Below are 14,148 nucleotides of genomic sequence, written 5' to 3' on the forward strand. Positions count from 1 at the left end.
CACCCCCTCCACCATAGGCGGGAAGTCAGCTGAGATCAAGTGACTCCAGCAAGAAATATAAATTACCCCATTCTTTGTATAGGAACATGAGCAAAATCTTCAGGAGAGCAATACTGTATGCTGAACTAAACAACTACTTGACCCTGTTTGGAAGATCAGAGGTTGAGCCACTGCCTAGTAATAGCCAGTTATCATGTAACTGGAGGAGTCTCAGGCAGGGGAACATGTTGGTGCTTGTCCGAAAGTTTGCAGTTTAAAAAGAGTATTGGAGACATCTTTTGTTTAACTGCCTGGGTAAATCTGGAGTGAAGTTTAGTATCATTCCTACCATCTCAACTGCATTCACTTTCAGCAGCTCTGAGCAGTTGACTCACAGCTTGCTGATGAACTGTATTTTATAGTTGTTTGCTTGGCAAGAGACTTAGTTAAAGACGAGGCGAGCAATGACTGGGTGACACGGACCCAGAGACGCCCAGTGTACGGTGGAATGCTGGCAGCGCCGCTGAACGGTGACATACCTGCGGGAAACCAACATTATCCTATTAACCACCAGCAGCCAGATCCTCCTCCAGAGTCACTGAGTAAACAGCACCTGGCACCTCACAACTGGCAGATCACTAAGAGGACAGTGCTGTCATCAAAGCCTACGTGCTTTAAGCCTAACCAGACCAGACAGCCTCAAGGTGAGAGCGACTGACCCCTTCCACTGGCATTCTTGTGCATCTCAAATCTGCCTGAATGATCTGAGGGCCCCTTAGCCTTGCCCCTCTCCAGCTTCTTCCCTGCTTGGTCTAATTTTCTCTGTTTAATTTGCCTCCAGCCGGCAGGCACACAGGAACAACCCTCCAGCAGCTTGCAAACTCTGCCATCCTGGATTAACAAACCGGTGCGCAAAGCCTGGCACTCAGAAACGTCCCTGCAGCCATCAAGCAGTGGGTACGCTCACACCCAGGAGCTTCCCTCTGCTAGATGAAGAAACACATGTGACTGCAAAAGGAAAATGAGCGGTAAGGAAAGTTATTGTTGCGACAGTCTTCCATGAAGTTAGATGAGCTTTATTTATTTTTAATCATGGTGTGTGTCTCAAATGATATCTCCTTACTCTGTTGGTAGCCAGAAATCCTCAGGGCCGGCCTGCAATACTCCTTATGGAGGAACAATACCTCCACGAGCTGTGAGCTCAGCCCCTTTGGGGAACAAAGGGCTTGTTTTGTTTGATCATCCTTTGTCATTTGGGGCAGCAGATCCCTTATTAGGATACTGCTTTGCACACACAAGTGCAGCTGGTCTTGTCATTGTGGTGCTGAGGGGATAGCATTTGAATGCCCTCCCATTGTTTTATAGTTAATAGGCATGGAGCTAAAGAATGATGTGTCTGTAAACCTACTGCAACCTGCAGACACGTCTTCACAGCAAAGTTAATGTGGCAGGCAACAGTGCCTTCAAGCCCCATGTGCTGCTCCAAACAGCAAGCAGTGTAGCTGCCTTCATGGAGTACTGTGCCCTTGCCAATGCCTACCCACAGCTCTGTACAAATCTTGCTATGCTGCTTCTGATTCAGGAGGCCGTTTTATCTGAAGCAGCGTGACTTCTGAGGACCTGGCAGCCCCATATCATCAGACTGTGGTGTGTACACATCCTGCATCCCCCAACATGGCTAGAAACTTAGATTTACGTTATGAAACTTTAGTGAATTATTAACGGGGACCATGTCAACCTACAACAGGTGGAAGTTTAAAAGCTCATGGAGGGCTTGTGAAAGAAGACAGAGTAACAGGCCTGCAGTCTGCAAGCCACAACCCAGAGCAGATACAAGGGGAACCAACCACCCCACCACTGCTGTTCTGAAAGGTGCTTCCTGTACACTAAGGATAAACTGTTCATATAATCCTTTGTATCTCTACTAAAGCTACCAAAAAAGAGCCTAATCTGTGACTTTTAGGATTGTGAAAAGGGTGAGCACTAAACATGGAATAAGAACACCTAACCTGTTTCAAAGAGGCTAACAAACAGCGATGGTTTGGGGGCACAATTAGATTCAAAGTTGTGCAATAGAGACTCTATAACCTGTTCCTAATGCCCTAACTCTTGTAATGCCCTCATCTGGTGCTGAGGAAGTAATAATACATGAAATTGGTATATATCTGGTTATTTCTTTCTTGTAAAAAAAAAAAAAAAAGGAATGAGACCAGATGCCAAGCTCTTGAGGAGGTGGATGGAGCTGAGCGAGGAGGTGACGGTGGAAGAAGATGTGATGGAAAACCATTCCACATTGGTTAGGCAGCTGGAGAATAACACATCATTGACCTGTGTGTGGAGAGATCTGCACCTGGCTGCTTGGAATGGTAACACACATCTGGTGAAGCAGCTGCTGAAGCGGGGGGCAATAATAGAAAGCAGGTGAGCACCTGTTGGCCGATAGCTGCCATATTATTTCAGGCTTGTCTTGCTAGTTCTCTGCCTGTCGCTCTCTGACATAAACAACCTGAGTTTTCCTTGTTTCAACCCACCTAGAGACCAAAATGGATGGACGCCCTTACACGGTGCCACACTGAACGGATACCTCAGCATGGTTAAATTCCTCGTGCAGCGTGGAGCTGCAGTCCGTGCCATGGATCAATCATGCTACACACCGCTGCACCATGCTAGCTGGAATGGCCATACCCAAGTGGCCGAGTTCCTCCTGGCTCGAGGAGCCTCAGCAACAGCAGGGACCATAGCGGGCCTGACCCCACTTCACTGCGCAGCAGCCAGCGGTCACACCCTCGTTGTGCAGTTGCTGCTACAGCAAGGCACAGATCCTGCTGGTAGGGACAAGAATGGGTGGACAGCACTGCACTGGGCGACTGTGAGCAGCCATCTGCATGTCATGGACTTGCTGATGTGCCACGGCCTCTCCCCAGACCTGGGCAGTGATAGAGGCTTCACAGCATTGCATGTGGCAGCAGAGACTGGAAGAAGTGATGTTGTAAGGTTCTTGCTTGCAAAGGGGGCCAATATCAATGTCAAGGATGGGCTGGGGAGAACAGCACTTGCCATTGCTGCAGACAATGGTGATCAAGAGGTAGGTCTGTAACATGATGATACGTCATTATCCATTGATCAGGGCCAGCAAGATAGGGAAGATAGCCACCAGATTCTCTCCAGCCAGCTTCTTCAGTTAGAGTGGTCTACGATGAACAATGATGCTGATTTACTCAGCTGTAGGTAGGTCGAGCCTGGCTGATATTCTCAGCTGTGGACTATGGATGTTGTTTATGGGTTCCAGACACATATAGCTTTTCCTGTTGATTGTCCTCTGTCTTCTAATGTATCTCAGGATGGAAAAAATGAACCTGAATTAATACAAGGTTACTTTTACTGGTTGGCTGTTTGTATAGAACTAGGTAACTTCTGGCACGCGAACACATGGTGTGTGCTCATGAGGTCTCTCTGCAGGGACAGTAAATGAATTGGGGATTTCCTCCCTCAGTGATCAGAACACAGGCAAAAATTCAGCTGGTGGCTTTGAGATACAACAATGGAAGAGAGGAATTAGGAAGAACTTTTTCATTAGGCAAGTAGTAAAACACTGGAATAGGTTACCCAGAGAAGTGGTGGAAGCTCCATCTTTGGAGGTTATCAAAACCCAGCTAGACAAAGCTTTGGCTGGGATGATCTAGTTGGGGATGGCCTTGCTTTGAGCAGGGGTTGATGTGACCCCCTGAGGTCCCTTCCAACCCTAACTTTCTATGATTCTAGAAAGTCAATTTCTATGAGTCTATGAATGAAATAGCTAATGCAGACTTAAAATGAAACTAATGAATCAGGAAAAACTGTGTCTGCATAGAAGTTTTCACTAATAAAAATTAATGTACTGTGCTCTGCCCCTTGGAGAACTTCTCAGAGTAGCAGACTGCTAAAAGGCTTACATGCTTAAACTGAAATCCTGGCCCTACTGTCACTGATTCAGTGGGACCCATTCCTTTGTGGGCTGCCACAAAGTGAACTCACTTTTTCTTTCCTCTTCCCCAGATTACAGGAGTGTTGCTGAAAGGCAAAGCCAATGTGCACCTGAAGGATCACTATGGCTGCACAGCTCTCCACAAAGCAGCAGCTGGAGGATACCTAGCCATAGTGCACCTCTTGGTTAAGGAAGGAGCTGGTGTCAATGCTAGGGATGGTTTGAATCTGACCCCACTTCACAGAGCTGCCTACTACGGGCAAAGCAAGGAAGCCAGTTATCTCCTGGAGCATGGAGCTGACATCAATGCTGCTGGCTGGCTAAACAAAACCCCGCTGCACCTGGCTGTGGAAAAGAGTCATCTCCTTTTAGTGCAGCTGTTGCTGGGGAAGGGGGCTAGTCTGTCCCTGGGAACTTGCTGGAGTAAAACAGCAAAGGATCTAGCATTGCCAGGGACATTTCCTGGAGACTCTCCATCCGCTTCAGAGAAGCTGGCTGGTGTGAGCTGAACCAGACTCCAGCCCAAATGCAATAACAGCCTGACAGAAGAGAGAACAATTTTAACCTCCTGTTTTGTCTGACACCAGCATGTGAAGGAAACATCAGATTATCCCAGCGCTCCAGTACTAAAACATAAAATTTGGCATTGCAAAGGAGCCCCAAAATGGCTGCGAAGCATATTTACAGGTAAATTACACCAACTTTAAGACACCTTTGTACTAGTAGACTGCTGTTAGGGAGCCTTAGCGTAATCGATGAATCATGCTCTGATTTTTTAAAGGGTTCTGTCTTTAACAAAGTACTGCTGTAATGTGCATTTAATACTATGGATGAGGGTAAACCATTTATGGTGATGCATTTGATATGAGATAAGACAGCCAATGAACACCAATATGAATCCCAAGTAGTAAAGAGAGGCCAAATGGAGAGCGTGTACGAGGCAGATTCTGGGGCCCAGGAAAGGATCGTGGGAGGAATGAAGCAATAGCAGAGCAGTGCCAGGTGAAGGAGTGTGACCAGCCCATAGGCCAGGCAGCGAGCCTGAGCAAGACCATCCTTAAAATGGTTGCTGTTACATGGCAGTAGACATTGTAACTGCCTGAAAATCCTACTGGTTCAGTTTTGTTGGAGAAGGAAGAGCAAATGATCAGACAAAGACTATTTCCAACCCAGGCATCCTCCTTTCCCTAGAACAGACCTTTGTATGTTAGAATGACGTGTGACTTTATTCAGTGGCTGGGCATTTAATAAAACTGCTTTCAGAAAAGAAATACTGAGTCAACTGGCAAGTTTTAGTGCTTCCTATGCTACACTACAGGCACTTGTATCAGAAAAGCTGTTATTAAGGTAATAACTACACCTGCTGCCTCCCCGTAGGGCAAGATTCTGAATCAAGGCAGGATATCATTTGTTTCCAGAAAGAAAAATAGCTCCAATCTGCAAAATGCTCCTGAGTAGTCACTTCCCTGCCTGCAGTTAAGATCCAACATATCCATTTCAAAGAAAGACCTGGGACAGGAGAGAGAAATATGTCAACAGAAGTTAAATGAAAACCAGGTTGGGTCTCGGTTAGAGGTGAATAGTATTTGTCAAGCAATGGCAATAAACCATATTTTGCATTGCTCAACTGCATCGCGTTCCTGAATAAGGTATCCGCTGAATAATACATGATCCATCCAATATTTTATTTGATGAATCATTTTATTCAGCTCTGTTCTCAGTCCCTCCTGTAGAGAATAAAATGCGTTACAATAATTTCCACATCTATGGCCCCTTCTAGCCACTGGTGTCAAAGCACTTTGATATTTACTTCTATTACTCATTTACAGAGCCCTTTCTAAGCATAAGCTAAGGCACATTATTAACTCAACAAAAGCCTGGAGTCTCCAGCTCTGAGCCTATAGCTGGATTCCCGCCCCCCCCAGCACATCCCTGCATCTAGATACTGGCCCCTGAAATCGCCAGAGATCTGTAGGGGTGCAAGGGTCTGCTACATGCAGATTGTATAACTGGGGTCTAGAATGAGCATGGCAAAGGAAAAGACAATGGGTCAGGTGTGGAAAGAGAACAGGCAAAAGTGATGACAAGTGAGTTAGAAGAGGTGAATTAGTGGGGTACTGCAATCACAAAACATACTGTCAAGCACTTTATATGCTTCCCAGAGGCTCTTACGATGCACTAATTAATCTCTCCATAGAGCAAAATGAATTTAGTTGTACATTGCCAGGACAAAAGGCGCTAAGCCTACTTCTCACCCCACTCCGGCCCCCCTGGGCTACCACTGTCAGTCCTGTAGGAAACTATGGTATTCCTAGGGAGCCTTCCCAGCCAGATTTTTATGGGGATTTCTATCTTCAGGGGGAGCAAAAACTGACAATTTGATAAACAAACAGAATTTTTATTTAAATCTGATATTTACACGTTTCTCTCCAATGTGAACCTACTTAAATTTGAAATGATGAAGCCCGTTTCAAATTAAGATACCATCCTCTAGTAAAATCATTTACATTAAAAAATATATATTCAAGCAATATGTGTTTGCTGCTGACATTTTAAAGAAAGACAATCCACTGAATTGATGGCAGTTACTCAATAAGGCTTTGTTGAAGTGGCAGACTAGTCTGATAGCACTAGGAGGAGGCAAGGAGAATATTTTCTCTCAGTTTAACTGCTTCAGTTCGACTCTTTTTTCTTTCTTTCAAAGTTTCGAAAATTATTGGAAGTGGGAAAAGCAGGGAAGTTTTCCTCTTTCCAGCTTAGGTCTGAGGCTCTCGTGCTACAAACTTGGAGAACGTGGTGTTCAATTTGTAAAATTCAAATCAAATTTCCTTTGTTTACTAAACACATTAGTTAAATACAAAACACATTTTGGTAAGCTTACTCTCTTCTCTTAGCTATCCAGAACATAGTAGGTATTTTGTTTAATAAATAAAAAACCATCTTGAAATCCCAGTTTTGTGTGTTCTTAATTGAATTCCCATGTCTTTCTAAATGCAGATTCTTCCAAATGACAAGTAAAAAAAAATAAGCTTCTTTTAAGTAAGAATATGTCATCCCCCATTTTTAATACCATAAAATTGTGAAGCAGAACAATCTGACTAGATGGCTGTTAGGCATTAAAAATGCTTAAATAAATATGCATACACACATACTATGCTGTGCTGATTAGCAAACAGACATAGCAGATTTATTGTAGAGGCTATATTTAGTTGCAAATCAATAGTTGTCTTCCAAATCAAGACAACCTTTCTGTCAGAAAATAATTAAAACATACAAATGCAACCTGAGATTAAGATTGTCAGTGTAATCAAGGTTTCTTCTTCTCTGGTTTACATTGTGAATAAAAATAGTGTTTTGAATCACATGGATTTTAAATCAATCTGCCCTACCTGCATTCCTTCCTTCTATCTGGACTGGCCTGCAAAGTCGATGCTGCCTCATTATCTTCCCTTTGTACAAGGGGGAAGCTGGGCTAGCAACAGACTTGTCCCTCTGTTGAAAAACAGGATAAAACCCACACTATCTTGAAAGGTTTTGGACTCAGAAAAGTTTGTATCTCCCAGAGAGATCATTTCATTCATTCACTTCTCCCTATTCCCTACTTATAAAATCAGAACAAACATCACAACTGGAATAACTTTGCCCCTGAAATGCAGTTATTACCGGGGTAGAACGAAACCAGCCGGCAAGCAGAGCGCACAGCTGCGTGCAGTGTGTGTATAGGAGAGAAGAAGAAATATTGGTGGGCACCAAGGCAAAAGCCTTCTCTGGGTACCCATTAATGCAGTGCATACCTAAGGTATAATGTCTTTATCAAAAACATGAGGTACATCTATATACATACACATATACATATATACACATACATACATACATACATACATACATATGTGACACCTATACCTATTGCACCATTTTATTATTACAATTATTATTGCTAATGTCCAAATCAAATTAACTGTGTCTTTAAATATCCATGAGCCATTTAGCTTCAACCAGGCCAGTATCCTACCTCCCAGACTAGTAGGCCTGGGAACTTAGACACTCCCTATATCCAGGCAGGCATCTTGTGGGCAGGTTTGGGCCTGGAAGTTCAGACACCCCCTGCCACACTGGAACAATCGGGGCTAAATCATCCCTGGGAGAGTTTCTCCTGAGAGAGCAAATGTCTGTACGTGCCTCTCGGCCTCTTGAAGGCTCAGATCAAGTGCTGTGGCTTCGTAACCTGGCAGAGGAAATACCATGTATCCGTGTCCAAGAAGGCAGTTTTCCTGAACCACTTTGCAGGAGAACTTCTTTTCTGGTTCAGTACCTGCCAAGGCGCAGCGTCTTTAAGCCCAGTTGATGGATATGGGAGTCTCCTCCCTTGCTTGCTCCGAGGGCCTTATGGCTAAGGGCAAGCAAAACCCAGAGGGCATCTGAACCCCAAGCCTCCGGGCTTGGGCCTGCACGCAGGATGCCCGCCAAAGGTTTTGGAAACATCTGAAGCCCCAGGTGAGGGTGGAGGATGTTTGCCGGTAGTAGGGCCACTTATAGTTCTGGACTCTTGGATTTAGTTTTGGCTGATTTGGCCTGGGATATGAATCATATATATATATAGAGAGAGAGAGAGAGAGAGAGAGATATGCACGTGGCTAGACAGACAGACAGATGTCTGTACAGATAGACAGACAGATGCCTGCAGACCCTGTGCATCCAAACTGGGCCCTTCCAGCGGGTTGGGCCCTTCTCCCACTCCCCAGCAATCTGTGCCTGGCCTTTCGTGCGGGATTTCAGGCCTTTTGCCTAAGATCACGGTGGCTGGGGGGTCTGGCCTTGCTCACTGGATGCCGGCCTCGGTGCGGGGGGTGCCTGACCTGCCGGGGCCCTCTGGGAGGTGGGATCCTGGCCTGGTGGAGGCTCAGTGCCCCGTATTTAAAGCCACGGTGCACTTGCTTTGGGCGCTGGAAATCCTCATGGCAATGCTAATGAAGCGGTGCAACCGGCGCAGCCAGGCCCCGCCGCCGGGAGGCGCTCTCCCCGCTCCGAGTGACGCGGCGCCGGGGCCTCCGCCCGCGCGGTGGCGGGAGCCGGCCCACGTGGGCCGAGGGCGGCGCCGGCGGCTGCAGCGGCCGACATGGTTTTCCTGAGCCTGCAGCGCTGGATCCGCTGCCGGCCTACGGAGCGGCGCTGGCGGGTGCTGGAGGAGCTCCGCTACGCCCGGGTGAGTGTGCCCGGCCCGCCGCTCGCGTGCGAGGCGCCGCCGCCGCCCCGAGCCGGAGGAGCGGCGCGCCGCGGGGCCGCGACCTCTCGCGAAGAAACGCCCCGCATCCGTGACCTTCCTGCTGGCGGGGGGCGGTGTCGTTAGGGAGGGTCCTGCCGTGGGGTTGAGGTGCTGGGGGGCCTCCCAGCCCTGCTTTCCTGTGGCGGCTGGTGACCGCTTCAGCCCAGCAGCAAGAGCAGGAGCTGCCACTTAGCGGGGGCTGCCCTAGAGACCGCCAGTAAACCCCCGCCTGGCCTAGAGACCAGTAAGCCCCTGGCTCCCTTAGAGACCAGTAAAGCAGCAAAAGGAAACAGTGGTGGCCTCGGGGTCACCCCATAAACATGCCTTTTGGTGCGGGTCTCCGAGGGGGCGTAGGGGCATTCGCGGTGCTGGGAGCCGTGCAGCTAGGGGGTCATGCTCCAGCTAACGGGCTTCTCTTTGGCCCGGCGGGTTACAGGAATACATGCGGGTTCATCTTGCGTGACTGGTTTCTCCTTGTTTCTGCCTGTTAAATTGTATGCCGCGTCTAAAATGGATCACGTTCACGTGCGCTCTGCCACTGAGAAAATTGTGGTCCTTTGTATGTGAGCGTCTGGATTTCCCATCTATAAAGAGTTGTGGTGCTTGATGGCCAAAACTTGGCTCCCTGTAAAGTGGAAGCTGTTTTGAGAGCCTCATTACGAAATGCTCTACAGAAATGCAAAGGAGTATACATTTTCTTGTTTTTTGCTTTAGCATTTTCGTGGAAGAAAAAACCGCTGCTATGGTTTGGCTATACGGAATATTCACAGAGCTTTTGTGAAGGCTACAAAGGGCAGAAAACAAAAGAAGAGATTCATGAGAACGGTAAGGACCAAAATATTAGATGTAAAACAACTTCCAGCCTGCAGGTCAGGTGTGGCCTGTGGAGCTATAGGATGTGGCCCCCAGGGCTCACCATGGATTGGGAAATTTGGCAGTGGGGAAGTGGTGGCAATTAATACAGGCACCATCCCCTGCTGCCAAAGCCTAGGCACGGCCTGTCAGCCCCAATGGGCACCGCTGATGCAAACAATAAAAGCAAGAGAAGCTAGAGCTCAATTTAATATTGCCCTTTCTCTGGTTGGGGGATCCCAAAATGCTTCAGTGCTGGTGAAGAAGTGCTGAAAGCTCATGTACTTTGCTACCTGTAGCAATAGGAAACTTAAGAAATCTGTAGCCATGAGAAGAAATTTTTGTCAGAACACATTGTGTTCATTCCTTAACTCTTGAGCAAATTCACATCTAGTTCTGTAACAAAAAATACTCCATCAGCTGAAATGTTAACTTACTTATATCTATGGTTTGGGTTTTTTTTAAGCTCTGGATTACTAGGATCGAAGCAGCCACTCTTGAACATGGTTTGAAGTATCCAGGTTTTATAAGCAATCTTGCTAAGGTAAGTTTCTGGCTTGAAAAATAATTGTACTGAGGTGTCCAAATGTCCTGTAAGGGTAAACTTACTTACATCCAAAAAGCCTCGCAGTTTTGCTGAAGAGTGGTTATTGACTTCTTTTTCCTGATCATTTCAGTAACGTAAGTTATGTCTTCTAATCGCATCTATTTCTGCAATGCTTCATCTCAGCAGGATAGAAGCATCAAAAGACTTATCCTACCTTTTCTCTGCCAAGCTTAAATAATCACCATTTCCATGTGTATTTAAAGGATCTTGTCAACATAAGTTGCATAAACTTACCCTACCCATGCCTCTACTTCACTTGCTCAGATCGAGTGGCCTTCCTCTTGTATTAGTTTAAGAAGTCTAAAAAAAAATTGAACTTGAGTTAGTAAAAGCACATTTTAAATATCCAAATTGTCTTCTGATTGGTGTGGATTTCATTGAGCATTGGGCAGTGAAATTCAATAGTCTCTTTCTCACGTCTGTTCTTACTGCTGAGACACTTGTCTTTAAAAACACACACAAAAATGGGACTTGTAAAATTGATTGCAGTGGAGTTACAAAATCAATAAAAACAATTCTAGTTTTACAAAAGCTTGTGTCCCTGCTCATTACTGCAGAGTACTATATATAGCATAGTGATAACGTACTTCAGTATTTTCTCAAAGCTTTTCCCCCCCGCCCATTAGGACTTCAGGGTAGTTGCATAGAAACCTTAAAAGTAGTCTCTTAATAAGTTAATTCACATACCCTCAAAGTTACTAACAGTAAAGTTTTAACCAGCTTATGCTAATACTTCCTCTTGTTACACTTGGTAACTAAGAGAATAATGTACTCTGTCTGGAGATTTGGATTTATCCCCAATGTCTTTCCCTTTTTTCCCCCCTCATATCTCAGAACAGTGCATCTGTCAGTCCCTGGGTTAACGTATCCATAAGAATGTCCAGCCTACATCTGGTTTCTGTAATATAGATAATCTACCCATTGTTCAATATATAGAGTATAAAGGGTCTGATCCTGCAGTTCCTTCATTGCTAGATGCCTTTTAAGGGTCTGTTCTTGTGAGGCGCAAAGCACTGCTATAAAAATCAGTAGGAATAAGCTGCTGTTTACCACCTCTTGAGATCAGGCCCCTAAAGGACAGCCAAGCTTTTAATTTTTTAAGGTGAAAATAAGTGGTATGGCCAAAGGATGTTACAGAGCCTGAAAAGCTATGCAAAGATAATTGACACACAGGATTTGGAATTGAAAACTGAATTTTCTCCTTAAATCTGCATCAGACATTTAGTGGCATGCTAACCCAATCAAACGTCTGTGTCTGCTGCTGCTGCTTCTCTAAAGCGGAAAGCATACCTTACTCAAGGAGCTTGGAGTTTCCTGGCTGGGGTTTGCTACAGAAGTGCAAAATACTGTTCCAGTAAAAATTCTCATCTATTTTTGGAATCTAGTTATCTTTCTTTGCTAGAATTTGAAAACTAGAGCTTTCAAGATAACCTGTAGTTTTCCATGAAGGAAATGATTACAACTGCAGGTGCTGGGGTTTAGTGAAAAGGTTTTCTGCAAACTTGTGGATGCAGTATTTTAGATTACGTGATGCATCTTGGTACATACGTGATAAAGAATATTGCTGTTTTTATCGGATAACGCTTTCCAGCTGAGAGAGTGAGAAAAAAGAACCATGTGTCTTGCGAAGAGCTCCAGATAGAAAACATTAAGCAAATGTTAATGCATCTTAAACATGCATTAAAATTTTATTTTAATTTTCTGTAATTAAAGTTTTCTCCTCTTAACTGATGATTATACTTTCTTTCAGTGCCAGGTGGAACTGAACAGGAGGATGCTTGCTGATTTGGCTATTTATGAGCCAAAGACATTCAAATCTTTAGCTGCTTTAGCCCAAAGAAGAAGACAAGAAGGCTTTCTTGATGCCCTTGGAGATGGAAAAGAACCAGAAGGAATATTTTCACGTCTTGTGCACCATTATTGATGTGACGGACATAATTTGCAGTTGCAGAGGTCTATTCTAAGTAGGGACCTGCCTTGTAATGTCCATTTACTCCCTGAGTACAAAAAGGAAACAAGACCCTTCTTAAGTCTGGGTGGTGTTTTTCTGTTATACTGATCCCAGTGGGGCTTGGTAAAAGTTGTCAGCCAAACTCTGCAGGGGTACATAATAAAACTTGTAAAAGTCATTCTGTTTAAAAATGTGAACATCTCATTCTGTAACAGCCTAATAAAGATGTATTTGTTCTTTTTTTTAATATTACAGAAGGCTTGGATGAGTTGCTTCTGAGGTTACATTACAATAAAAGATACTTGCAGAAATGTGACAACTACTACTGATGAAAGTAGCCAATCAGATATGTTGCATCTGCCATATTGAAGGTTTATGTTGAAAAGCGGTGGCTTACAAGCAAGATACATAAGAAATAGCTGTCAAAACTTAGTGAAAGGAAAGCTTTTAATATATTAGATTTGCTATCGTTAACGCTCCAGCCACTAGATCACATGTAAAATAAGTCACTTGAACATTAAAAAAAAAAATTACCAAAAATCTGGAGTACAAAAAGACAAAGTAGTGTAGTCAATGATGCAGTTCCTTCTTAATTTAAACATCAATTCATCTTGCCACTACCTTAATTTAAACTAACACAGAAACTTTTAAGATGTCTAGGTAGTGAGTTTGGTATCCAGGCTGTCAGCTGTGTTGGTCTAGAGAAAAAAGCAATCAAGACTTGTGGTAGAGATGATATTTTATTACACCAACAAGATTTTTTGCCCAAAAAAGCCTTCAATTGCAAGCTTTCAGGCACAAACACCCTCCACTGGGCATCGGAGAAAAGATTGCAAAAGTTCTCCAGGATAAAAATTAATGTTTGCTATTCGGGATTTCACAGATGAGTTGATGGTGTCAGTCAGGGGGGCTGGGGATGCAAGCTGTGACTTGGGAGGGCGATAGTCCGATCCCTATTCTTAAAGCTCGAGGAACAAATTTTCTTTGTAGTGACTTTCACTGGACTGGCTGTAAAGTTAGGAGAATCAACGAGGCATTCGGAAATTTTGCGCTCTCAGGGGACCGACCCTGTAGGGTGTTGCAATGCCCATCAACCTCGTAGCAGACAGGTTGCTCGCTCAGTGTTTCAGCAGAAGCTGCTCTCTCACACGGGGGGGGGGCAGGGGGGGTGATGCCAATCGCTGCCCTTCAGTGCAATCTCCCTCTGCCAGGCCATGGGGGCCTGATGCTACAAGAGGATGCAAAACTGAGGGTTCAGTGCTGGACTTGTGTTTCACGCTTAGCTGTGGGCTGGAGTGGAGGAGTCAGGGGCCTGACCACGCACTGCACAAGGGGGGTCCGCCTAGGCCCTGCCTGCTGGGCTGGTTCTAGGTGGAGTAGGCCCGTGGGGGGGTACCGGAAGTGAAGCTCAGCCACCCGGAACTTCCGGCCGCTCCACCCCATTCAAATTCCCAACGGGTGCGTCACACCGCTTACGTCAGCGCGCAGCCTCGGCGCGGCGCCAGCCAATGAACGCGGGCAGCCCGGCGCGC

General features: G+C 45.4%; 2 protein-coding genes across 2 annotated transcripts in view; both read left to right on the plus strand.

Annotated features, from left to right (window-relative positions):
• Positions 1-362: 362 nt before the first annotated feature.
• Positions 363-6,986, plus strand: ANKRD65 (ankyrin repeat domain 65). Its single transcript, XM_019541572.1, has 5 exons — positions 363-683; positions 821-1,007; positions 2,181-2,400; positions 2,515-3,064; positions 4,015-6,986. Exons 2-5 carry the CDS (start codon positions 1,001-1,003, stop codon positions 4,450-4,452), a joined length of 1,215 nt encoding a protein of 404 aa, XP_019397117.1. The 5' UTR covers positions 363-683; positions 821-1,000; the 3' UTR covers positions 4,453-6,986.
• Positions 6,987-9,006: 2,020 nt separating this feature from the next.
• LOC109314523 (cyclin-L1) overlaps positions 9,007-14,148 on the plus strand; it is a 15,745-nt gene continuing 10,603 nt past the window's right edge. Inside the window, exons 1-4 of the mRNA XM_019541737.1 lie at positions 9,007-9,146; positions 9,921-10,031; positions 10,525-10,602; positions 12,416-12,586. Coding sequence (XP_019397282.1) covers positions 9,060-9,146; positions 9,921-10,031; positions 10,525-10,602; positions 12,416-12,586 — 447 coding nt within the window. The 5' untranslated portion in view covers positions 9,007-9,059. The remainder of the gene's footprint in view (positions 9,147-9,920; positions 10,032-10,524; positions 10,603-12,415; positions 12,587-14,148) is intronic.

The sequence above is a fragment of the Crocodylus porosus genome, unplaced genomic scaffold (assembly GCF_001723895.1).
Source record: "Crocodylus porosus isolate Cpor-Errol unplaced genomic scaffold, CroPor_comp1, whole genome shotgun sequence".
In the NCBI taxonomy this organism is placed as follows: Eukaryota; Metazoa; Chordata; order Crocodylia; family Crocodylidae; genus Crocodylus; species Crocodylus porosus.